A 26,569-nucleotide genomic window follows, 5' to 3' on the forward strand; every position below is an offset into this window, starting at 1 on the left:
AGAATTTTGAGTTGTTGCTTAAGAGTTATGATATATTTCTTAGGTATAGATAACAACAAGGTTTTCATATGGATTATAAGGATAAGTTTTTCTGTAAATTTTTAAAATAAAAGGAAAATTTTTATTTTTATTTATTTTATGTATACTTACAACGGTGTTTGTGGAAAATTATTGCTTATAATATTCCACTGATAGCAATATTGGAAAGTGAATTTGATTCTTTCATTTGTGGTAATGTCTAAATTTACCAAATAAGGAAAGATTCTCATCACCCAAGGTTTCAATTGGACCGAGACATGGAATCATGCAAGTTGTATTGCATGATGGATGTGAACTTTCAAGCATTGGAAAAATTAAGAATAACTACTTGTTCACATGGATGTGTGAGTCAAGTAAAGGACTAAGGGATCGAGTACACATTCTTGTGCACTGGTTAAGTCCACCACAAAAGATCGATAAGACTATTCGTCATAATTTACTATAGCTCAGTAAATATGGTTATACTTACAAGCTTAAGTGTAATTCTGAGACGTTGGAAAAGGTTCCAATGTATGGCAGAGCGAATAAGAAGAATCAACTTAGGTAGAAAGATAAAAGTTTCTCAAATCTGAAAAGATGGGAGAGTACTTTAGTATCATGTTTTAAGACCATCTTAATGATTTTGAGACCGTATCACAATTCTTCATCTAAGTGCATTCTGATAGTTAAGAAGAGGAGTTATGAATTGTTGAAGTGGTAAAATCGAGAAGATGATTCATACTTTGTTCCAAAAACAATTCTTAGAGTTACACTCTAAGATTGTAAATTGAGTGACATGTCTTAAAGAAGGTTTAAAACACTTGTCAAATGTAAGAGTAAAATTTTTCTACTCTTGTACATTTGAAATTGGTAAGTTGTGATGTTTTGGATAAAACAAAGACCAACTAAGGCCAATTGTGTGAAGTGTTTATCTTGATTAGAATCCACACTATCTCTTGCATATTTGATAAGAAAGTCTTATATGTCAAGAGGATAGTGGGAGACTTAAAGGTCCTTAAAGTCTCAAGAACTAATCAAGAATAAAACATGAAGTTCTTCACTAGCACACGACTTGAGGTTTATAACCTATCATGTTGACATTTTCTGTGCCCATTCCAGTTAAAGTTGGCTTTGCATATGAGTTCTTAGAGTTCTCAATTGGTTGCTCAACAACTTAGAAGCAATGGCAGGCCCTTGAGCTGCCAGATGGAAAGAAATTAAGAATGGGTTCAGTCCATATGAGTTTGAATTTGTCATTATCCTTGTCTTGTGACTATGGTTTTGAGAATTCACATGGATAAGAACACATACACTATTCAATCTAAGTGTCTTAAGGTTTCTCTCTGATTCATGGAAATGATGGTGAGGAAACACTTCCACTAAGTAGATTTTAGGTAGATAGCAATTGTGATATTTGCATTTTCAAAATCATCAGTGGAGCATGTGTGGTTAACCGGCACACTAACATGGACTTGTAAGAAGTAGCAAAGTTCTAAACAATCGAGACTATGATTACGACATCCCTTTTCATAGTTCTTAAAATTGTTTAGACACACCTGTGAGCTATCTAAGATAAGGTGTATGATGTTGATAAAGTTTTATCAAAGCAATCAAGTATCAGGAATCTGAACTTTGGTAAGAAAGTCAATAAAGTATTGATTTCTAGAAGTCCAGCTGATTTATGAGTACATGTCAAAGCTAGTGGGAGCATAAGTGTTATGCTAATAATCGGAGCATGATAACTATAAAGGTTGCAAGTTAGCAATGTTAATTATAGAAAACAATAGGTTTCAATTGGGAAAGAGTTGTTTTGCTATAATTAAGGGAGAGGAAATTATACTTCATCTCCAATCTAAAAGCTTAGATTGAGGTTTTAATCGTATTTAGTCAAGTATATATATGAATGTTATGTTGGAATGGCTCGACATAAGAAAATTTTTATATATGGATCCATTGTTTGCATTCTAAAATTTGATTATGATTATGGCATCCCTTTTCATAATCAGAATTATGAGAGCTTGGCAAATTGAAATGGAAACATTATAGCAAAAGACTGGTTTAGTATTTATGTGAGATATCATGAATCATGTCCCATATGCTTCGGATATAGGATCGATTACATGTGCTATATTCATCCTTTCTAAAAATTTCCAAATGCTTGGGTCATTAAGAAGGGAAAATGTCTAGAAATGGATAAGGCTAAAAGGATTAATCAATTATTGAGGACAATCTAAGGTTTACCAAAGATTGATTGCTCAAGGACAGTTGGAAGTATAGTGTTAATTGTTGGAAGGACCATATTGACATATTCTGAAAAAGGCAACTCTTGTTCAGAAGTGATAGTCAAAAGGGGAATATGGATATGATTCCATAGGTAGAAGTTGTTCAATAAATTTGTGCAAGATTAGGAAACATAATGCAAGAAGGATGTTTCCAAGGAGTTGATCTCCTTTGGAATGCTCTGTAATGTTTGTTGTCATGTATTTGTGACTTTGTGCATAATCATTACAAGAGGATCAATGCATATAAGTTTAGAATCTAACAAATTTTAGTAAATGGCATGAATTTGGAATTCTTGCATTTTTAGTAAGGATTTGGGATTGTGAAATGAGAATCATTAGAGTTTTGTTCGATTGGTCTATTTCGCAAAGTAAAGATCATAGACAAACATATTATGCATACTTGGTGTATGGCATGAAAAGTGTTTAGAAAAAAACATAGAGTACATGCTTGGAGCATGGGACAACTATTGTTTTAATTCAATTATAAAGTTGTTAGTTTGAAACAGTACGCAATCAATGATGGGTAATCAATATTGTGATAAATAAAAGATGTTTTATTTATATTCATAAGTTCTAAGACCATATTAGATTCGATTATTCTTGTGTTTCACTTTGCATGTTTTGACTCCCAGAATAACTAGGTCGTTCTTCCTGAATGACTAATTTATTCAAACCATCCACAGTCGGTCATATGTTGGAAGTAGATATGAATCAAGACTGTCATGGGTTGGCTTGTAGAGGTCTAAGTTGTTGGACAAAGTGGTGCTACAACACTCATGAGTGCTCATAAGTTTTGAGTATTGGATTCAACCAACACTCATTGGAATCACTTCATGAATTTTATCATGAAGGATCATGAGACGATAATATCTTATATTCTTCAAACCTAGAAATATGAGTTGTTACTATTAGTTGGTTATACATTGATCGCACGAAAACGCATTGGTAACTCGATGTTATAAAACATGCCTTTGAGTATGATTCAACAACTAGTAGAACAAGCATATGAGTTGAATTTTATCCATTCCTCTTACCTTCGGGATAAAAGCGATATATGTGGGCCCCTCGATGATTTGGTGATGATAAATGTATGTGCTCGGCTGGGCCTGGACTGATTTGATTTGTTCAATTAGTCAGTCAGGCGTCATAAATCGGAAATCGGGAAACAACAAGTGGAAAGAGAGAATGATTATAATCCATGTATCAGTGCATATGATATCTAGAATGGAGGAATATATGATCCCTTATCTAATGGACAAGTCATTGACAAAGGTCAGAGATCATCGGTAAGGTCGGAGTTTGACAGAAGCTTTTGAGAGCTACGATTTCCAGTCGGTTCTTGAAGTCATACTTGCAATAATAGTTTTAGACTTATACAAGTGGGAGACTGTTGGATTAATGTCTAAGTCCATAACTATAATTGGTAAGACTTAACCCGACTCGGCATGGTCCATTTGGGTTGCATGCCATCATGCGTTTGGATAGACTATAATGAGAGAAATAACACTTAAGGTTTCTTAATATATTTTAAGTTCTAATATATTAATAAGATTATTTAATTAGTATTGATCAAGAGTTAATCTAGGATTAATTAAGTGATCAAAAGAAGACTAATTAAATATATGGGTTGATTGTGTAAATCATCCACACTTGTATAGTGGGCTAATGCTTCATGGATTGTCAAGTTGGGCTAAAACCCATAAGATGCTCCATGGTGTATTTGAACCCATGGATCCAAGGAAATGGAAAGCCATGACAATTAGGGCTTACTCTAATTGTTACTAACTATATAAGCATCTTATTGTTGACAAAATCGGTAACTATGTGTGTGAATGAAGGACTAGCGGATTTCATGAAGTGTGTATATTCTCTCAAGTTATTCCAAGTGTATTTGGTGTTCTGTGAACCATTTGAGGTGTTACACTTGGGGCACTAGACACTCAAGCTTCATGAAGACATTCTACATCAAAGAGGTATGTAATTATAACTTGATATATTCATATGAATCATATTATTATGTTAGTTAGGATGAATACCTTGGAAAGTTCATATTTGCATGTATAATAGAAAAAACATAGATCCAAATGAAGGATAAGGTTTGAATGTAGTGATTTACATTCGTAATCATGTTTCCTCATTATACTCTGACGTAATTGAATATTGAATAAATAAAAATGAAAATTTCGAGTTGAAAAATTGGGACGTTACAAAATGAGTGCAAAAGTTTTAATTATCTGTGTTATCCTTTAAAAGCCATTCTCAACTTCTTTCTACATTAAGTAAAAAGAATTCGAGAGTAGCAGTTCACCACAATAATACAATTAGTTTGAGACATGTTATAGGTCTAATTAACTTTGTTATTTGCTTAAGATGGATTGTCATCAAGGTTAATGTCTATCAGGCATCAAACATGAAAGCTCCTATATCAACCAAACTTTATCCATCATGATTAAGGCATAAATTTCGTCTCTTCTACCCCATCTCTATGTCATTTGCATACCGAGAGCCATGTTTAAAGGGTATTTGGTTGAGCTGGTTCTAGGCTTCGACATGGGGGACATTGGCCAATGAGTGAGTAATCCTAAGTAGGGGACAACTGGGTGTTATGCTTGAAGGATCATCAATTGGTTAGGTAAGTTGAATGGTTATTAAGTTGTCAAGGTGTAGCTGAGGCCAAGCGGTGGTGAATTGGTTGGTATTACTGGGAATATTTCCAAGTGCAAGTGAACCGGGAGTTTCATATCCAAGGGCAAGAGGACAGTCAGTTCTGGTTGTAGGTTGAATCGAAGCTTAGGCAAGTAATAATACTCAATAGTCAATCGTAATCAGGGAAACATATGTTCAGGGATCAAAGTTACCTTGTCTGAAGATGAGAAGCATCGACTATAGATCATTTTGGGTCCCTGTATACGTTCAGATCAAGGCTGGTGTGAGGGCCTCTCTTCCTGTTCTTGTCTGTTGAAGTCTTTGAGGTTTGAAGTACGACCTGAACACCTAACAATGTCTACCAGGGTAGGGTCTGTTTCATGCCAATTCTTCTTGCTATATTGGTAGGTTTGTATGGAGGACTATAGGGGAGCTCATGGAAATCTACGGGATGTTGTGAGTTTATGTTCTAGTGGGTAGCATTTATTTTGCTAATGTAGGCCATTATGATGGTGATTGTAAGAATGTGGGAGGATCACAACATTCGATTGGGTTGAGTTAGACTCGTTATTGTTGTGTAGTCCCTCCGTGTTAAGGAATAATGGTTGTTAGAGTTGTAGTGATGGTTAGGCTTGTAAATCTCTTGATTGTGGGTGAGACCCGTATCGAGGCCCATCTGGTTATCTTATCTTGGGTAAGCAGATTATTCATACATTCGAGGATATGCTCATGGTATGTCGCTTTGGTCATGAGTATCTAGGCCAATGATGGAATGATGGAAAGATCTATGTGTTTTGTGATCTTAGCTTTCTAATGGATTAGACAATGTCACATTGTATCGTGAACCGATGAGTGTATGAATAATATGGGTGGGAGCCGGTAGTCATGTGCTGGAGACTCTTTGGCCTCAGATCGTTAGTATTTGGCATGGTTGGATGTTAGTCATTTTGGGGGTCATAAGGCTTAGTGACCAACTGGTTAGGTCATGGGGTTAGAAACTTTTGTTTTTCATAGGAGACTTAGTTTGGTAGCAGAGGTATCTTGTTGAATAATTATATTTGTAGACTCCTCCCAGACTGCTTGAGGGTTGCATGGTAGAAGTTTGGTTACCAACGTTGGGTATTGATCTTGAAACTTTGGATCTAGAAGTTCGATGTAAATGTCCTAAAGGATTTTTTTGGTGGTAGAACACCTGGGATGACACAATATTTTTGTGTGCAACGTGAGATTCATGGACTGACCACTATTACATTTGTGAGCGTAGTGGGCTAATGATGTCTCTGCAGAAAGTCAAGTACATAAATGTAGTCTTTTGGGCAGGAATTATGTAATAAAATCGGTTGGAATCCATGATCGGTATGTCCTGAGAATCCATTATGTGTGTGTGGTGGTGATCCTAGTCAGGGACTAGGCGTAAGTATGATAAGAGGATGATCCTCTATTATAGGGCATGGTTTCCATAGTTAGAATGATAGATGACCGGGTTGCAGAGTATATCGTTGGTGTCATAAAGATGGTAAGATTTATGCATTTTCGTCTTTTAGTAGGACAATGTGGAACTATCGGTCAGGATTTATGCATTTTCGTCTTTTAGTAGGACAATGTGGAACTAGGAAGATCTCGGCTAGATCGGGCCTACAAATTTTTGGTCAACATGATGTGATGTATATGTTTGTAAATCAACAATTTTGGAGGCTTGTGTTGGAAATCGCCTTTTTATTCGAGTTTAGGGTTGTTGGTATCGACGAATGGTCAGGGAACTTGTTTCCTAGTTATTAGCGAGAGAATGCAGGGTTTGAGGGGTTTTGGTCATATGGGTTGTGGCTTAGAGTCATTATGGATATGATTTGAATGGTTTTGTCTGTCTGGAAGCCAGCCGTGGTATAAGGTTATCAGATTTCGAGCAAAGTATTTGGATTTTCTCTTTGTTGGTTAAGGGTGACATGTTAAGGTTTGTTTATTTGTCAAGGCATGTGATTTACGCTAAGATATGATTTGTTACTAGTAGCATAAGGTGTTCGTACGTGTGAGATGGTTTTTCTGTACTATATTTGGAATATGGTCATTCAGATGAAGTCGACTCGTGTTGAAGAGTAAGTTGTAAGGACATGTTTCGTGGACGGAATCTAATTTAAGTGGGGGATAGTTGTAACACTCATTTTCTAGATTGGATTTGTGTAGAGCATAAAGGAGTCAAAGGCATGTTTTTTTTGGGGAAAAACCATGTGTCACGACGTGACAATAGGATGGTCACGATGTGAAGAGTCGATATGAGAACGTGTATCCGGAAGATTCTTACGACGTGAAAATAATGTAGTCACGACGTGACAATGGCTGTTCAGGCCTAAGCCTATAATTGTAGGGTTTTTCTTATATTTAAGCATGTTATCCCAAGGATTAGGTTATCCTCTTTAGTATGTAATCCTCTATCACTAAACCATAACCTCCTTTTGAGAGTATTGGCTCATTTTGGAGCAAGGATCAAGCAAGCCACTCTACTCCACCCTCATAATCATTCTTTGGACAATTTGTAAGACTTAAAGCTTTTACCTTTATGATTCATGCCCTGTATGTTTTACTCCATTATAGAAGTTTGTATGTTGGAATGAGATAAAGTTTGCAACTTTATGGTTCATCAAGGTCCCTTGAGCCTTATATCTTTCATATCCAGAGTGTGGTTGAGTTTTGGGAGCTTTGCGTGAGTTTAGGTTATATCTTTGCTTTTTGACCTAGTTCAGGTAAAGGACATGAATGGGTCATGCATGTCCATAAAGTTGACATTTTGTGAGCCTAAAGAGCCCTCAAAAGCTTTTTGGAAAATTTATAGTGAAGACTTAATGGATGAAGGACTCAATCTATAAGAATGTTTCTAAGCCGGTGGTCACGACATGGGAGCACAAGAGAAAAGATGGAGGCACGATTGTGATTGAAGATAGATAAGGGCTTTTGATCACAATTGAAAGCGTAATTTGATGATGATGATATAAGTCCACTTTTATGAAAGATCTAGTATGCTCAAGAATCATATTAAAGTGATATTTGTAGTTAACATATGATAATAATGGGTTACACTAACAACTTGATACAATTGATTATTTATTAGAAATTGATTTTAAAGATGAAACTAGCGGAAGGAGGATATGGCATGGGGGTTTTGATTAGTTTAATTGAAATTAAGGTAATGTCTTCTAAGAATCGGGGACAACATGATCTAGATACATAAGGGCTTACTTGGTTAAGAACTTATGAGTAATAACTTTCCTTTATGAAAACTTTTAAGCCTTCATTTGGTGGAAACTGAAACCTTAATATGTCCTCCCCTTTCTCTCATTTTTCTTTCTAGAAAATATGATAAAGTTTAAGTTACTTGCATCCTTGATTTAAATAAAACTTTGGTTTTGGCTTAAAGCGCAAGAGTTGTAACTAACATTACATTAAGTTGAGTTATTGTTGGTGTCTCTAAAGTTCCTCATTCTCCATCACATTTGTAGCCACCTAAAAGGACCCAAAGAACTACAGAGCTTGTTATTTCTTCAAACCTTCTTTGGTTGGTGATTTAATCTTTCTACAACTTGCAGGATAATCCTTGGTCGGTATAATTTGTTATGTTATTTTCGAAAATCATAAGTTTTCCATTTGCCATTTTACTAGCTTATGAAACTAATTTTGAAATAAAACCCAACATTTTATACCTCAGAGAGCACCGTTAAGTAGGCCTAGCAATCGTGTCGTGTTCGGGTTGGCATGTGAAGGGTTGGTGGGTCAAAATATGTCAACCCAACCCATTTAAATATACAGGTCACGGGTTGGCAGGTCATGGGTTGGTGGGTTTGGAACATAAACTCATATATGACCCGCCAACCCATTTATTTATACAGGTTTACAGGTTGGTGGGTTCGTTGGTCAGATTCCATATATCAATTTGACAATTAAACATGAATAAATTCTTGATGGTTGATGCAAACATATCCAAATTTTAGACACTTAACTACTTAAGTTTTAAACAACCAAATGAAAATTAAAAACATTCATAGAAACATGTTCAAACTAAACATTAATACAAACATAGATAATACTTATTAAATATTAATACTTGATACATATATATATATATATATATATATATATATATATATATATATATATATATATATTAAAAATATAAATAGGTTGGCGGGTCAACCCGTTTATTTTTTGAGAAACTCATATATGACCCATTTAATAAACGGGTTGGTAGGTTGGCGTGTTGGTGGGTTGAAAAACTCAACCCAACCCCATTTATTCCGTGTTGTGTCGTGGCTTGCCAACCCTACCTTTGAGAAGTAATCACAAGAAAGAAAAGAATTCACCCCAAATCTCACAGCTATCTAGGAATGACGCACATCCCCAAATTTAAAAAGTTACCATTTAGAAAAAGCTTATCGTTAGACGGTAAATTGACCCTAGAGTAGCATTTGGTGAGCAACAATTAGCAACGACAATGCAATAGAGTTAACATCAATGTATGAGACATGCAACAGAAGGATATAAGGGATTTTGGTGTATCATAGTATTGTATTGTTGCAATAATAGATAACTTACATAGTGTTCGGAGGTATCATCAGTTCATGGTTCTATACGCTAAATTATTTTCCACTTTTATTAGAAGAATAATTTGGGAGAGAATTGGATGATGTGTGTAATACATTCCAGTATGAAATGCACCCAATGACATAGAATATCAAAAAAAAAAATTATTAGTGTATGTCTTATATAGTGAATCATAAAATATTTCTTACAGGATTTTTAAGGATAGAGTGGGTAGGTGTGTCTAATATATCGCAATACATGATATATTGTCATGAGCTTCTGGTATCATGTGATGAATCATAAATATTTAAAGAAGAAAAATAGGGCAATAAATTGGTGGTACGTGTAATATATCACAGTACATGATATACTCATCGACACGGATTTTTCATGTCCTCATCAGCGTCTGGTATCATACACTAAATCATAAATTTTTAAAGAAGAAAGATAATGAAAGAAGGGGTTGATACGTGTGATAAAATATGGTACATAACTTAACCATCGACAAAAAATTTCAAACTTGTATCAGTGTATGGTATCGTATAGGGAATCATCAAGTTTATGATAAAAGACTTATTGTGAGAGAAAATGATATCCAGTCATTCTGAGGTGTAATCAGTGAGAATCTTAGACAATTTGTAACTCATTAACTGAGAGTGGATCAAATCCTATCATTATAGAGTTATGTTTATAGTTTCAACCTAGATTCAATGCTTCACCATCAACTCTTTTTAATATGGTACAAGACGAAATTAAGAAAAATAGTAAAAACACAAAGAAACAATCAAAAAGACCCAATATGGTGTATCATTTCAATTGAATATTCATAAAGTACTTCATTTTGCAAGAAACTTGCCACACCAACTTTTGTCAAAAGAAGAAAGACAAATTAGCACTCATTGTACACCCCTAAAGACATCAAAATATAGATATTTAAGCACCAATATAGAGAAAGAGATATTCTTATCATTCAAATGTGAGATTATTCTGACGGATTCCAAGCTTTATATTTATCCTAATGAGAAGTGATCTGAAGTAGTACAGTCTTTGTAACCAATGAGTTAAAAGCTTCTAATCTTTCTAACCTTGAAGTTATGAAATTCAACATGAGAAGACTCGGTGAAACAATGTGTGACATCCCCAATTTCAAGGACAGAAAAGACCGATTTGTTGATGCTTTATTTGAAAATCAGAGTATCATTTTGAAGAAATATGTTGCGAAATTTGTTCCAAAAAATATATGATAAACATATTATTAAAGCATTTACAAAGAAATGTATTATAATTAAATTAAAAATGTTAGCATGTCACTGTCAATACAATAGATAAGCATAAACAGAAATAGTATAGACCTTACAACATCTAGTATTGTAATGGCCTAGAATCCATTGATCTCTTATTAGATCATCACTCTTGTGCTCTATTGCCACTACATGTAATACAAGAAACTGAGTGGGTCAGGCTTAGGATCCTGGTGAGCACATAGGGTTTTCAACCCACAACAATTAAGTTCATTAATTTTCATCATATCATTAAATCCGATTACCCGTTCCCGTTCTCCTTAATTTTTGTCCCTAAAGCATCTAATTTAATGGACCTAGCCTAAGGATTATCATCGGGATGGACAACACTGCTTAAGGGATTCCTCAACAATATATGTCAAAAGGTAACCATGGGGGGATGGAGTACACCTGGTGAATACGTAGTTCAAAAACACTTATAGATGGCGAGCCTGTTAGTATTCCACTAGACTGTCTAGAATAGCTTGTGGTCGTCATCTATACTCCGCTAGATGATTGAATCAGCTTAAAAATCCATGCCTCTCATTATTTATTTCATCATCTATATCATCTACCCATCTTTACCCATCATAATTATAAGTATAAAATGCGTATATAGTTTAAATCGAATAAAACATGTATAATTTGTTCATCCATCATAGATATCATGAACACATATAATATGCACACATAGCACTTAATTTCTAATAAATGCTTCATATCTACGTGTTAGATGAAAGTAACTATACACTCACTTGCTAAAGTGATGTCTCGAAATTCGGGCAGCGCTTCGCTTCTAACAATTTTCTTTTCCTTCGACGAAACCTAGTATTATCATTACTAGATTTTAGTCTAATATTTATTGCAACTAATTATTAGTCTAGATTTATCATTAAATCAGAGTCTACTTTCATGATCTATCAAGTAATAATCAACCAGACATGACAGTTGGGAGGCAGGACCATTTCGACATATAGCTTTTTTGAAATCCAAAAACCAAGCAGACGTGACCATTCTAGACACCTCTCTCGTAAGTATATCAATTAGTATAATGACTTTGAATCACTGATAAATCATGTTTATAGGCTCATTGTAACACCCAAAAATTTCCAAACTTTAGAATGCTATGATTTTGAAAACATTTGGGTATTAACCCACATTTAACAAAAATTGGTCCCACAAAAACCTTTACAAATTAAAACATTAGGTGTTACCATTAAGCATCAATAAATCCATATCAAGAAAATAAGAATTACACCAATACAAAATAATAAGGAACTTATCAAGTTGCACTCCATTCTCTATAACTAGGATTCTAGCTTCCATCTATCACCCTCTCTCTTTAAAGGTAACCTGAGATACATGGCATGAAAAAAGAGATACATAAGACAATACTGTCTCGTGAGCTTCGTGGGTTTGAGATGCAAAACATTTATCATATTTTCATCAAAAACATTTCATCTTTTCAAAACAAAGTTTTAGACTATAAAGCATTTTCAATTATTTACAAGTAAAACTCATTTCGTACATGTCATAAATATCATTTCATACATTCTCATTTCATTTCAAAAGCCATATTTTCATATTTCAATTTCTTTTATCATTAAGGCTAATTTCGGTATTATACCATTGCCATTTTTATACTTAGGGTCTACATCCAATAAAGGAACCAGTCCCAAGTCTAGACCAAGGAGGAAAGAACAAATCAATCCACTAAGGCATCATTTCCAAGGTCAAGGTGGAAAGAACAAATCAATCCACCTAGGTATCATAGTAGGAAAGAACAAATCAGTCCACCGAGATATCATAATAGGACATCTGTCTTGCGAAGGGGAGGCACCACCCGGTAGATTCCTCCAGTGCCTCTTACGAGGTATCATGGCCCGAGCAATTTTCATTTCATTACTTTCCAATCCTTTTCATTACTTTCCATTCCTTTCCATTACTTTACATTTCTTTTCATCACTTTCGCTTTACACATTTCATACATCAGTATCATAAAATCATTTAAAAAGTAAAGTATCTATATTTCAAAACATTTCAAACATATTTTCAAAACATTCGATCTTCAAAAACTTTCTTTTCTTTCAAAAGAATTCTTGCCTTTAAGAAAATCTTCCAAAATACCCTTTCAAAAAACATTTGACGCTTTCGTTTCAAATCATTTCATATATCAAAATGTTACATTTCATTATCATAAAATCATTTTTCTATGTACCCCAAAGTGGGAAAAAATCCAACACGTACTCACCTCAATCACGCATAGGTTAGCTAGTGCTCTGCTAGTTCCTTTCCGCATATCAATCCTCCTCAAACACTACCTACACCATATATGGACATATGTCATTAAAATGACCAAAATAACCCTCAAAGGTTCAAATACTAAATTTTATTGTTTAAAATCATTCCTCATCCAAAAATATGAATGTAGGCAAAAACCGTGCGTAAATCCGAGTTCGTATGCAAAGGTTATGAAGAAAACATGAAAATCTTCAAATCAGGCATTTACACGGGCCGTGTAAATTAAAGAATGCATTTACAGGGGCTGTGTTTTCTTGTCTAGACACACCAAAAACTTGATTTTTCTTAAAATAAGACCTTACTTTGCATAGTTATTGAAGACCTTTTTCCCATTCAATTTGTACCATATATTTAGGTTCTTACACATGTTTAGGAGGTGTTTTATCATCTTAAAACACTCCACTTAATCCAATAAGTGTTCATTGAAACCTTAAGATTATGATGATCGTCAAGTGTTTAGAAGAAGGGTAAACTAGTCCATTTTTCACTTGAACATCCCAAAGCTCACAAAGCTTGTTCACAACTTATTGAACACTCAAATAAATGTTGTCAAGCACATAAAAACCCCATTAATCTCATTGAAAATGTCCAATCTAACTATGGAATTCTCAATTGCATTCCATTTTACAAAATTACCCTTGGGTCATAACAATCACTAGGGATGCATTTTTTCTAACATTCCTTCATGTTTATGTTTCACTATTATCTCTTTCATGTCAATTAATGTTCATGAATATCATTCACTTCTTATATGAGGTTCATTATGTAATTATCAATTTATTTCCCAAAATGCCCTTATGGCCAATTAATCCATAAATTCAACTATATATCACTCAATCCTTCATGTTATTGCATTCAAATCATATTGTTAGTATCAGCTCATTCTTATAAGTATCATATACTCATCAATTGCTTAAATTCAAAGGATTACATTGTTTCATCACGTTTTCCCCAAAACCATATAAATTCCATGTTTATGTAACATTCTACCATCATAGATGAGTTTTAGCATTCCAATTGGATTTATTGCTTCTAAACATCATCTAGTTTATTGAACATCTCACCATCCTAACATAACAACATGAAATTTCCAAGTTGGATTTCTACGGTTCATGAGGGTTTTCACCCAAATCCTCAAATCCATCAATGTGATGATTGGATTGAGATTATGATCATCAAAAAAAATCAAGAGCAGTTAGAAACCAAAACCATAATCATAAAACCTAATCAAATTCGATATTGGGGATTATACCCACTTCACAAATTTGAATTCTAAGATAAAGGATGAGAAGATTTTTACCTTTCAAGCCTTGATTCATTCTCTCCTTTGTTTGATTGTTTCATTCTTCAGTTGGATCGTACCCTAGATTGAAAGGAGAAGAATCACCATTTGAAGCTCTCTAGCATGCTCAATACGTAACTGGAAGAGAAAGAAGGCAGTGTTCATATTATTTCCTACTTGTTCACATTTAGTCCCTCTAATTTCTCATTTTTGTCAAATATGGTCCATTCTTCCAGTATAATTGAGTTTTATTTGACAATAGACATCCTAAGTCCCTCTCCATCCATTAAATAACTTTTGTAATCACTTCTATTAGTTGAGCCAACCCTTGGTCAAACATACTTTGCCAAATTGGCATTTTTGTCCCCTTGACTCTGAAATGTTAACATTTCAATCTTTAACTTTCTAAGTTATGTATATCAACTAATGGTATAGTTATCATTTAAATGAATTACTTATGTAAGTTATCCTTTAATTAATTAATTAATTAATTAAAGAACCTTATCTTAAATTTTTATATGTTACAATTATCTACCCCTTAAAGGGATTCCATCTTTGGAATCAAATCGCGAGCAATCTTATTAGATTTTTCGTCCCATCACTTTCTAATTTCTATGATTTCCATCTCATATTAGCTGTATATTCACAATTGTAACCCGTTCTAATAATTATTAATTACATCATTAGGGGTTATTAATCTTCTTGGGCATTTTTACCCCTTTTCTGCTTTTTGAACTTTTAACAACATCAAGTAATAAGGTTATCCAACCTTAAGTTAATACTTGTCTATTTCCTTACTTTGGTCCCAATTTTTCTAATTATTCCCCTTCGTGCTTAATCATGCCAATATTATTTCTTCATTTTCTTATACTAATCATTCCTAGTTCATTACACTCTCTCGTATACCCCTTAAGCATAATATATGATGCTTACACCATAGCGCATCACATATTCCAATGTAAGTTTACTTTTAAAGTTTCACTCCATCATGTTTTACAATTTGCTCTTACTAATACATGTAAGTTTCTTCCCAAAGGTATTACTTTAAGATCACAAAAAAGTTGACACATTATCCTCAATAAGGTCTGCAAGTCAATTCATATTAAAGATGCTTCCATTCCATGTCATCAACAAGATAATCCAATCATGTATACCTTTTGTTTCTACTACCTTTATACCAATGAGTACCATATAATTCAATTCCATGTATACTTTTGGAACCTTGCCCTTATCTCCTTCCGTTCACTTTAACTAACGTGTCAAACAAAAAATCTCATCTCATGAATTAATGAGTTTCTTTGGTATAAAATCCTAAGCACACCAAATAAGAAGCTTTAAAGCACATAGTGTTATTTTCTACTCAAGTTTCAAAATCTTGTTAGGTCAGAATGATCTCGTCACTAGTAACTTGTTCCTTCTTAACTATCTACCCCTTAAAAGAAATGAAGAATTTTATTTTAAGGCTAAATTTCAAGATGATCCTTATTATGAAGCTACATGTTTTGTTTATTTCTTCATGGAAATCTTTTGCCTCATGTTTACTCCTTATGGACCTTGAATTCCACCTTTTCCTTTCCATTGATTGCATAAAGCTTCCACGATAGTTTCAGTATTATCGTGTCCCTCAACACTTTATCAGTTTAACTCCTCATGCATTATACTTTACTTCATTTTTTGTCCCTTTCTTATGATTGAACATCCAACTTTTATATCAATTGATTTCCACGGCCTTTAGTCATCATAAAGTAATCTACAATGCTTTGAATCAAAGTTCTATCTCTCATAACAATTCCTAACATAACATCTCATTATCATAAGTCTGCCTGTTCTTTGCACAATTGTTGAGTCCAGTTTAGTAGTAATACATAACTAAGTACTTAATTGTACTTGAGTGTGCTTGGTCCATGTCATCATGTTTCACAATGTTTAAGCTCTAAATCCTATATCTTTGGTTCGTTCATGTGACCCATATTTATAAGCACTATATGTTGTTCTTACTCAGTCTTCAAAGTATTATGATCTCTTAACATACTATGACAATAGTCAATTTTGGGTCACGTCTAAGTCAAACGAAGTCAACAAGTCAAATCGGACGACTCAATTAGCCCTTGAACATTAAGGTTTACATTGTGTAATTACTAATCTACTCACTATTTTAATGAGAAAACATCATTGGAAAATTCGTATGTTTGAATTCCCATAGCCGTGAAAATACTAAACATTGAACCAAAGCGATAAAACACTATTGCACACTCATCGGGAGTGTGTAGGACCTTAAAACCTGACTTATCGGGGTTTACGGATCTCGCATTGCAAGCCAGACACTCAAAAATGTCACAAATGTAACATCTCTCAATCATTTTCACCATACCTCTTTCTATTTCAAATCTCTCCCAAATCTCTCTCAAAAGTTCCCGTAACTTTTAATAGTCTTTCGGGCCATCCTGACACTTAATCGGGTAAAAAACGCCTTAGAACTGGGTAAAAACAAGAAAAACAGTCTTATGGAGCTGAAACTCCTCTTAGGGTCGAAACCTTACTTCAAAAGCCATATTTTCATATTTCAATTTCTTTTATCATTAAGGCTAATTCTGGTATTATACCATTTCCATTTTTATAATTAGGGTCTACATCCAATAGAGGAACCACTCCCAAGTCTAGACGAAGGTGGAAAGAACAAATAAATCCACTAAGGCACCATTTGCAAGGTCAAGGTGGAAAGAACAAATCAATCCACCAAGGTATCATAATAGGAAAGAACAAATCAGTCCACCAAGGTATCATAATAGGACATCTATCTCGCGAAGGGGAGGCGTTACCCGGTAGATTCCTCCAGTGCCTCTTACAAGGTATCATGGCCCGGGCAATTTTCATTTCATTACTTTCCAATCCTTTTCATTAATTTCCATTCCTTTCCATTACTTTACATTTCGTTTCATCACTTTCCATGCTTTACACATTTCATACATCAGTATCATAAAATCATTTAAAAAGTAAAGCATCTGTATTTCAAAACATTTCAAACATATTTTCAAAACATTCGATCTTCAAAAACGTTGTTTTCATTCAAAAGAATTCTTGCCATTAAGAAACTCTTTCAAAATACCCTTTCCAAAAACATTTGACTCTTTCATTTCAAATCATTTCATATATCAAAACATTACATGTCATTATCATAAAATCATTTTTCCATGTACCCCAAAGTGGGAAAAAATCCAACACGTACTCACCTCAATCACGCATAGGTTAGCTAGTGATTTGCTAGTTCCTTTCCGCATATCAATCCTTCTCAAACACTACCTACACCATATATGGACATAAGTCATTAAAATGACCAAAATACCCCTCAAAGGTTCAAATACTAAATTTTATTGTTTAAAATCATTCCTCATCCAAAAATATGAATGTAGGCGAAAACCGTGTGTAGATCCAAGTTCGTATGCAAAGGTTATGAAAAAAACAAGAAAATCTTCAAATCTGGCATTTACATGGGCCGTGTAAATTTAAGCATGCATTTACTCGGACCATGTTTTCTTGTCTGGACACACCAAAAACTCGATTTTTCTCAAAATAAGACCCTACTTTGCATAGTTCTTGAAGACCCTTTTCCCATTCACTTTGTACCATTTATTTAGGTTCTTACACATGTTTAGGAGGTGTTTTATCATCTTAAAACACTCCACTTAATCCAATAAGTGTTCATTGAAACCTTAAGATTATGATGATCCTCAAGTGTTTAGAAGAAGGGTAAACTAGTCCATTTTTCACTTGAACACCGAAAGCTTACAAGGGTTGTTCACAACTTATTGAACACTCAAATAAATGTTTTCAAGCACATAAAACCGCATTAATCTCGTTGAAAATATCCAATCTAACTATGGAATTCTCAATTCTATTCCATTGTCCAAAATTGCCCTTGGGTCATAACAATCACTAGGGATGCATTTTTGCTAACATTCCTTCATGTTTATGTTTCACTATCATCTCTTTCATGTCAATTAATGTTCATGAATATCATTCACTTCTTATATGAGGTTCATTATGTAATTATCAATATATTTCCCAAAATGCCCTTATGGCCAATTAGTCCATAAATTCAACTATATATCACTCAATCCTTCATGTTATTGTATTCAAATCATATTGTTAGTACCAACTCATTCTTATGAGTATCATATACTCATCAAATGCTCAAATTCAAATGATGCCATTGTTTCATCACATTTTCCCCAAAACCATATAAATTCCATGTTTATGTAACATTCTACCATCATAGATGTGTTTGAGCATTCCAATTGGATTTATTGCTTCTAAACATCATCTAAGTCATTGAACATCTCTCAATCCTAACATAACAACATGAAATCTCCAAGTTGGATTTCCAGGGTTCATGAGGGTTTTTACCTAAATCCTCAAATCCATCAATGGGATGATTGGATTGAGATTATGATCATCAAAAAAAATCAAGAAAGGTTAGAAACCAAAACCCTAATCATAAAACCCAATCAAATTCGATATTGGGGATTATACCCACTTCACAAATTTGAATTCTAAGATAAAGGATGAGAAGATTTTTACCTTTCAAGCCTTGATTCATTCTCTCCTTTGTTTGATTGTTTCATTCTTCAGTTGGATCGTACCCTAGATCGAAAGGAGAAGAATCACCATTTGAAGCTCTCTAGCATGCTCAATACGTAACTGTAAGAGAAAGAAGGGAGTGTTCATATTATTTCCCAATTGTTCACATTTAGTCCCTCTAATTTCTCATTGTTGTCAAATTTGGTAAATTCTTCCAATATAAGCGACTTTTCTTTGAGAATAGACATCATAAGTCCCTCTCTATCCAGTACATAACTTTTGTAATCACTTCCATTAGTTGAGTCAACCCTTGGTCAAACACTCTTTGCCAAATTGGCACTTTTGGTCCCTTGACTCTGAAATGTTAACGTGTCAACCTTTAACTTTCTAAGCTATATATATATATATATATATATATATATATATATATATATATATATATATATATATATATATCAACTAATGATATAGTTATCATTTAAATGACTTAATTATGTAACTCATCCTTTAATTAATTAATTAATTTAAGAACCTTATCTTAAATTTGAGGATGTTACATTCATAATAACGATAATAAACTTAAACATAAGTTATACTTAAAGTAGGATAAGCATAACTCACTTACAAGAGGGATTAACGAGGAGCTGGGTCCTGCGCGGCAGAACTTCTGATCCAAAAACTCTTCTTCTCGGGGATTTCTGGCGCTCCAAGACTCGCATCTAACACTTAGGAAGTGATAGGGAATCGAAGAGAGGGTTTGGGGGTACTGGGAGAGAGTGGGATAAGAATGGTGTGAAGAAATGAGAGATTTGCGCCTCTATTTATATGCTGGGAAAATGGAGTACACGAGGCATAATTCCGTTGTATGTTGGGCGTAGCAAGCGTTATGCGGGGCATACACATGTCACCTTTCGAGATCATATGCAAAGTTGTGGGGAGAAATGTAGGGCTGATATAGTGTCAAGTGGCACTCCGAGGTTAAACCCAAAAATTAATTATTTTCTAAAATCCATAAATTTCGCATACTAGCTCCATGTTTTACGTTCTTTATATCCACGCGTAGGTAGTGACGCAATCAACAACTTTCATTTAAACTCCGTCGGCTAATTTTGACATTATTTTTAAAGTTATATTTTACCAGGCTTATGTAGTTAAAGTCCATTAAAAATTCATAACTTTGTCATCCAACGTTCGTTTTTGTCTGTCTTAATATCATTGACGAGATCTTCGATTCTCATTTAGATTGTGTCGGCTAAAAATCGATCGTTCTAAAATTCGATTTCCAGGCTACAAACTATTATGTCAAATCTTAGAAAAATCATAACTTCCTCTTACGAAGTCAGATTTGGACATTCTCTATATGCACACTCTCGGTTTAACGTATACTATGACCTTCGTTTAGATAGTTAAGGCTAAAAAGTATTTTATCACAAACTCACTTTTTACGATACACAACGTTGTGCCGGTTTTGTCGTAAAAGTTCGATGGGTCATAACTTCTTTGTTATATGTCAGATTTCAGCATTCCTTATATCCCCGAAATCCTTGTTACAACTACTTTAACTTTCTTCATAGATATTGAGTCTATCTATTAGTTTATTTTTGACACATGATATTATTATTATTTTATAACATTGTTATAAGCACGTATATTGTACATAAATCACATAATAGTCAAACAACTCCTCTTCATTACTTTAAAATAGGTTACAATTGTCGATTCTAACTATTACATCATAATATTAACAACAATTTACAGAAATGGTCCGTATGGTTTGGTCGAATTCTCAGTTTTGATCCCTAAGTTTAAAACTTGATACGTTACATCCATGTGGTTTTTGAAAATTACTGTTGGTCATTGGTCCATATAAAAAGATCAAATTACCGTTCCTTCTTTTTTCTTTTTCTTTTAACAATTTATTATATATATATATATATATATATATATATATATATATATATATATATATATATAATTGTTTTTTATTTTTATTTTAATAGAATTAATATAGATTATTTATAAAATTATTTTTAGTTTTTTAAATCAATTATCTAAATTATATAAAATACTATTATTATTATTATTATTATTATTATTATTATTTATTTATTTATTTTATTTGTTTATCTTTGTTTTTATGGTTTAAAAATCATTTTATATTTTTGACGTTTTATTTAAATATACTTTTTAATGTTTTTCTTTTTTTTTTTTTTTTTTTTTTTTTTTTTTTTTTTTTTTATGTTTATGTTTTGTTTGTCCTATATAATTATTTAATGTTGTTTTTTTATGTGCTTTTTGCTTCCTAGGAAAAGGTTGCACCATTAAGACCTGCCCTCAAATAATCTAGTAAGATTCTTTTAACCCTATCAGAAACTGGATTAAACATTGATCTTCAAGATATTTGTGAAGTTTAGCAGTCGCACCATAAGTATAATTTGGAATATCATGAAAACTTTTCAATTCATCATTTTAGTTAGTTTTGTGAAATAAGTGGAGAAATTAGTAGTGTTTTTGTGAAACTGAATAAAATTGTTGTTGGATTTATAGATTAAAGCACCATGGGAATATTCATATCTTTGATGAAGTTCATTCTATATATCTCATGCAGTTTGTAAAAACAAAACACTATTAACAATGTCGATATGGAGAGAATTGAGTAACCAACTGATAACCAAGTATTTCACACCAAACTAAATGGAATAGGCGGGAGAATCACTTGCTAGTAGAGAAATAGAGCCATAAAAAAATTAGTTTGCTTTTGAAAGTGAAAACACCATGGTCCGCTTTCATGTAGAGAATCCAACAAAATTAGATATTCAATGGTGTTAGTAGAAGGAATTGATCATGATTCACCCGTTGATGAAGCTTAAAACAAAAACGAATGTGAACTGAGATTGTGAAAATTGAAACATGAATCGAGTTAATCTGACTGAGAGAGAGAGAGAGAGTATATTCTGATTGATTATGAAATCAGAAAAGTACAACAAATATATATAAGATCTTTTAACTAACTATTAGTAACGATCTTGTAACAAACTAGGCATAATTATGAAAATACCCTTAAATATGTATAAAATTATTAACATTTTGATCCTGCTTGTTGGTGGGGTGGATACCTGCATGCTAAAAACAATATGATATATATGTGTAAGTCCAACGGTATTCGATGTTGTCTTCCCTCCTTGAGATCGAAGGTTAAAGTTCTGTGAGTGATATAGGTAGAGAATTAGAAATAATGTAGTAGTAGAATAGATTTGCCCTTCCAAAAAAATATATGTTTAAGTCATTCAATGAAGTTACAAAAGGAAAAAAGAGTGATTTAATGATTACCGGATATATAAAAATTAAGGATAATGAAAAAGGGAAAACAAATAGAAGAAATGGAATGATCAAGGGATTGTGAAACTCATCAAGGTTTGAAGTACAAACTAATGATAATGGAATTGTTGTAATACGATGATATTTATAGTTATCTTTCCCATCATTGTATTTCACTTTTTGCTTGAATAATAAATGGTGCTACTACACTACCTCGCACTCATATAAATTGTGAAGCTACACACTATTCCACTTACACGGGGTACACGATGGAATTTAGAATGGTATGTATAGATTTACCCATAATAAACCCTAGCCGTATTCCCTTTATTTTTTTATTAGTTTACAAATGAAACATTCTTATAGTAAAAACAGATCTCATGTGTCTATATATAGCAACACACAAGAAACAACATGCTGATCAAGATTTCCAAGATGACAGTGGAGGAGTCTCGGTGTCCTTAAATGTTGGAATACCATCCCAATATCGACCACCCTTAACTGAATCAGATGAAGCAATGGCTTCAAGTTCAGCCATGTCTTCTGGTGTTAGTTTCACAGATAAAGCTCCAATGTTCTGTTCAAGATTCTCAATCTTTGTAGTTCCTGGAATTGGCACCACATCATTTCCCTGGTGGTGAACCCAAGCCAATGATAGTTGGGATGGGGTGCACCCCTTCTTCGCCGCCATCTTATTCACCATCTCATACATGACCTTGTTATGCTCAATATTTTCAGGTTGGAACCTCGGCAATAACTACAATTAGAAAATTTAGTACCCGATATGAACGACCTCTTCGTTTGTCAATTGGAATGGAGGCGAGCTTAATGGAAAATATATTGAAAAAAGTTAACAAACAAACCTTACGCAAGTCGCCATCTTCCAACTTCTCAACAATCGTTGGACCAAATGAGAAGAAACCCCGTCCTAGAGGACTGTATGTAACAATCCCGATCCCAAGTTCTCTAATAACATATGATATATATACATAAGAATTGAACTTCAGATTTGTTAATACATGTTTATCGATAAAATTAGCAAAAGAAAAAAAGAAAAGAAAAGACAGCCAACCTGCATGTAGGAATGATTTCTTCTTCTGCATCTCTTGTCCACAAGGACCATTCTAGCTGTATAGCTGTTATAGGGTGCACAGCGTGAGCTCTTCTGATGGTTGATGCTGACGCCTCCGATAATCCAACATATTTGATCTTTCCTTCTTCCACAAGCTCCTTTAGTGCTCCCATCTAACAAGAAAGATAAAAGATTTTATGAGATCGATATAAATGGCTAATGAATTTAAGCACGACTGCAACAAAACGACGTGTAAAGAGGAGGAAATTAACAGTGATTTCAATAGGGACACGGTTGTCAATCCTATGCTGATAATATAGATCAATACAATCGACGCCTAATCTCTTCAAGCTAGCTTCACAAGCATACTTTACATAGTCTGGGTCTCCGGAGACGTCCATGTGATTACTGGTCTCGTATTTGAACCCGAATTTGGTACCCAGCTGCACTTTTTCCCTCCCCTCTCCAGTCAAAGCCTGTAATACAAAAAAAATGTTTGCTAATCAGTCTACACAAGAAACGATACTTAAACCGTAAGTTGACTGAATCAAAACATGAAAAGACCCATGTGCTCTACGATCTTAAAACTAATTGGGAGCGACATTTGATCAATGTAATAATTAGTTATGAAGCTTGTAATAGTAGAAGAATGTTACCTTGCTGATAAGAGCTTCGTTGGTTTGAGGGCCGTAGATGTCGGAGGTGTCAAGAAAGGTAATGCCGGCGTTAATGGCGTGCTGGATGAGCTTGATCATGTCAGGTTCAGGTTTGGGTTTTCCATATAAATAAGACATTCCCATACAACCTAAACCCTGAGCCGATACCTCTAGACCCTGTGAACCTAGTTTGACTTTACGAACTCCTGCCATTTTTGAACTTTGTTCTTCTTTTATAAATTGACGAAAGCAACGCCTGACAGCTTACTTTATATAGGGAGTGAGAAGCGAAGAGTTTGGAAGGCGTAGGTACCAAAGTAATTGACTTTTTAACGTTAGAAATGAAGAAGAATATATAACACTTACTTACAAATGTACATAGCTTTTTTAATTTAACCAGGTGTTGACTAATTATAAATGAGAAGTCGACATAGGTTATCTAGTTTTTGGTACACAGTACATGATTTAATCATAGGTCTGCATACACCCCAGTTTACATGCTTTTTTACCTAAATTTTATATAGAATTTTTTTTTATTATAATTGATTTTCAGTTAATGGCCCCATAATAATAATAATAATAATAGTAGTATTACACTATGCACCCCCTTATAATCATCTCTTGATCTGATATCATAATAATCTTATGATCAACTTGGGTAATTTTTCAGTTACTGTTTTTAATCAACTTTTTCTTTTTCCAATTCATAATACCCGAATTGAAAATATTGTATTTGATTGTTTTGGGTAGTTAATCAATGAAAGAGACGAGTTAAAACAGACCATGTACATGCGCACACAAAACTTAGCATTCATGTGTGTTTTTTAATGATGTGGCCTGCAAACAAAGGAGAATACACAAATTAAACCTAGCATTCATGTGTCTTTTTATTGATATGGCCCTGTAATCAACTTTGTACGTTCTATAAACTATAGTTAGTGTGAATTAATGTTAGGCAGTTAAAATGGGTGGTTAATTTAGTTATGTTAACTGTCAATTATGGCAGTTAAATCTGGAAGTTAGGTATTTAGGAAAAGATGTAGTGGTTAGAACTTAGAAGGGTTGTATCGTTTGGTACTAGTGCCTATATATGTATCAGATGTATGTAATCTTCTGTTGACTTAATAAAAGAATTAATGTGCTTGTTGTGTAAAGAAACCCTCCTTTACATTCTTCCCGATGCACATGATCTTGCAACTTCTGATATGTTAGATTATATCCAATGTTAGTTGTATTATTTATACGTTAAGTACATGTCTATACAATTATATAGTTTAGGGGTCCTTTATATAAATATGTTACTCTATGTATTATATATATTGATGAATGATAATGCAAAACCCTAAGGGGGTTAATTTCCACAAACATGGTATCAAGCCTGGAGATATACGGCGCATGAAACACATGGGTCTTTTTTTTTTTTTTTTTTTTTTTTTTCCTACTGATACTACTTCTCATGCACTGATCGACCAAGCATCTTCCTGTCTTCTGCCCCTGCTATCTATTCTTGTCGATCCTCCAATCAATCTGCTGCATTCTCTTCTTGTGGGATACTGTTTTAGCTTTGCTAAATTTCTTCAACCTACTATTCGTATTCTCTTTATTAGTACGTTCTTTTTCTGTTTGTTCTTTCGATTTCCCTTCCCAATGACCACCTCTGCATCATCTACCACTACTGCTCCCACTGCACAACAGTTGGTCTACGCTGTCACAAATGTCTATAATCAGGTTAGTGTCAAACTCACCTCAGATGGTTCCAAATACAAGTTGTTGTGTTGCATATTTAAGGACATTTGTACAGGTGCTAAAGTTCTTGGTCATATAACTGGCAAATCAAAACCAACAGGAGAAGATGATGAAGATTGGGCATCCATTGACTCCCGAGTTAAATCATGGTTTTACTTGTGACTCGTCGGTCTTATAAGTCATCACCAATGATACATGCACTGCCAAAGACATGTGGGATAACTTACAGGAGTATTTTCTCAATAACAAGACGCCTCGGATGCTTCAACTTCAAGAGCAATTTCGTAACACAAAAAAAGTTGCATCCTCCATCCATGAGTACTGTCACAATTATCTCAAGCATCTTGCTGATTCTCTTCATGATGTTGATGCTGAAATCACTGAATTAGAACTTGTGATGCAAATTATACGAGGTCTCCCGTCCTCCTATCAAAGTATTGTTGATGTTGTCACCAACACTAAACCATTTACATCATTTATGGAAGCCAAAAACACACTACAAAACAAATGCCAATTTGTGGCATACAAAAAGTGCCACTAAAACCACCAAAAAGTGTCACTAAAACCACCAAAAGTGTCACTAAAGACTTCTTAGAGAATCAACGGCACACATAATAAATGTCACTAGAAACACTCCCACTAAAAACCTTAAGTGATACTTTTTGCTTTTATCGCTGCAGTTTTTAGGCTTTTAGTGATACTTTTTTATTTGTCACAATAGATGAAAAGTCTATTATGGCACATATTTTATGCCATTAATGCCTAATGTGACTAAATAATCTTTAGTGACATTTTTTTATTTGCCATAAAATAAAATAAGA

General features: G+C 33.8%; 2 protein-coding genes across 3 annotated transcripts; one reads left to right on the forward strand and one right to left on the reverse strand.

The window, feature by feature from the left end:
• Positions 1–22,695: 22,695 nt before the first annotated feature.
• On the reverse strand, positions 22,696–24,224 carry LOC145031301 (putative aldo-keto reductase 4). 2 transcript variants are annotated; one of them, XM_078979823.1, is made up of 5 exons: positions 24,003–24,224; positions 23,619–23,822; positions 23,347–23,519; positions 23,138–23,240; positions 22,696–23,031 (listed from the first exon to the last, which is right to left on the reverse strand). In XM_078979823.1, exons 1-5 carry the CDS (start codon positions 24,213–24,215, stop codon positions 22,696–22,698), a joined length of 1,029 nt encoding a protein of 342 aa, XP_078835949.1. In that variant the 5' UTR covers positions 24,216–24,224. The 2 variants fall into 2 exon arrangements, with proteins under 2 accessions (XP_078835949.1, XP_078835948.1); XM_078979822.1 differs by having other exon boundaries at positions 23,171–23,240; positions 24,003–24,215.
• A 1,425-nt stretch (positions 24,225–25,649) lies between these two features.
• On the forward strand, positions 25,650–26,289 carry LOC145029953 (uncharacterized). The gene is made up of 2 exons (XM_078978398.1): positions 25,650–25,886; positions 25,978–26,289. Exons 1-2 carry the CDS (start codon positions 25,650–25,652, stop codon positions 26,287–26,289), a joined length of 549 nt encoding a protein of 182 aa, XP_078834524.1.
• Positions 26,290–26,569: the final 280 nt, after the last annotated feature.

The sequence above is a fragment of the Lactuca saligna genome, chromosome 2 (assembly GCF_052625555.1).
Source record: "Lactuca saligna cultivar CGN05327 chromosome 2, ASM5262555v1, whole genome shotgun sequence".
Classification (NCBI taxonomy): domain Eukaryota; kingdom Viridiplantae; phylum Streptophyta; class Magnoliopsida; order Asterales; family Asteraceae; genus Lactuca; species Lactuca saligna.

Excerpts from the sequence above, each read along its gene's own strand:
- LOC145029953 (XM_078978398.1), top strand. The coding sequence starts at position 25,650 with ATGACCACCTCTGCATCATCTACCACTACTGCTCCCACTGCACAACAG. Across the intron at positions 25,887-25,977 it reads GGGCATCCATTGACTCCCGA|GAGTATTTTCTCAATAACAA; the intron begins GTTAAATCATGG and ends GATAACTTACAG.
- LOC145031301 (XM_078979823.1), bottom strand. The coding sequence starts at position 24,215 with ATGGCAGGAGTTCGTAAAGTCAAACTAGGTTCACAGGGTCTAGAGGTA. Across the intron at positions 23,823-24,002 it reads ACGAAGCTCTTATCAGCAAG|GCTTTGACTGGAGAGGGGAG; the intron begins GTAACATTCTTC and ends TTTGTATTACAG. Across the intron at positions 23,032-23,137 it reads AAGATGGCGACTTGCGTAAG|TTATTGCCGAGGTTCCAACC; the intron begins GTTTGTTTGTTA and ends TTCTAATTGTAG.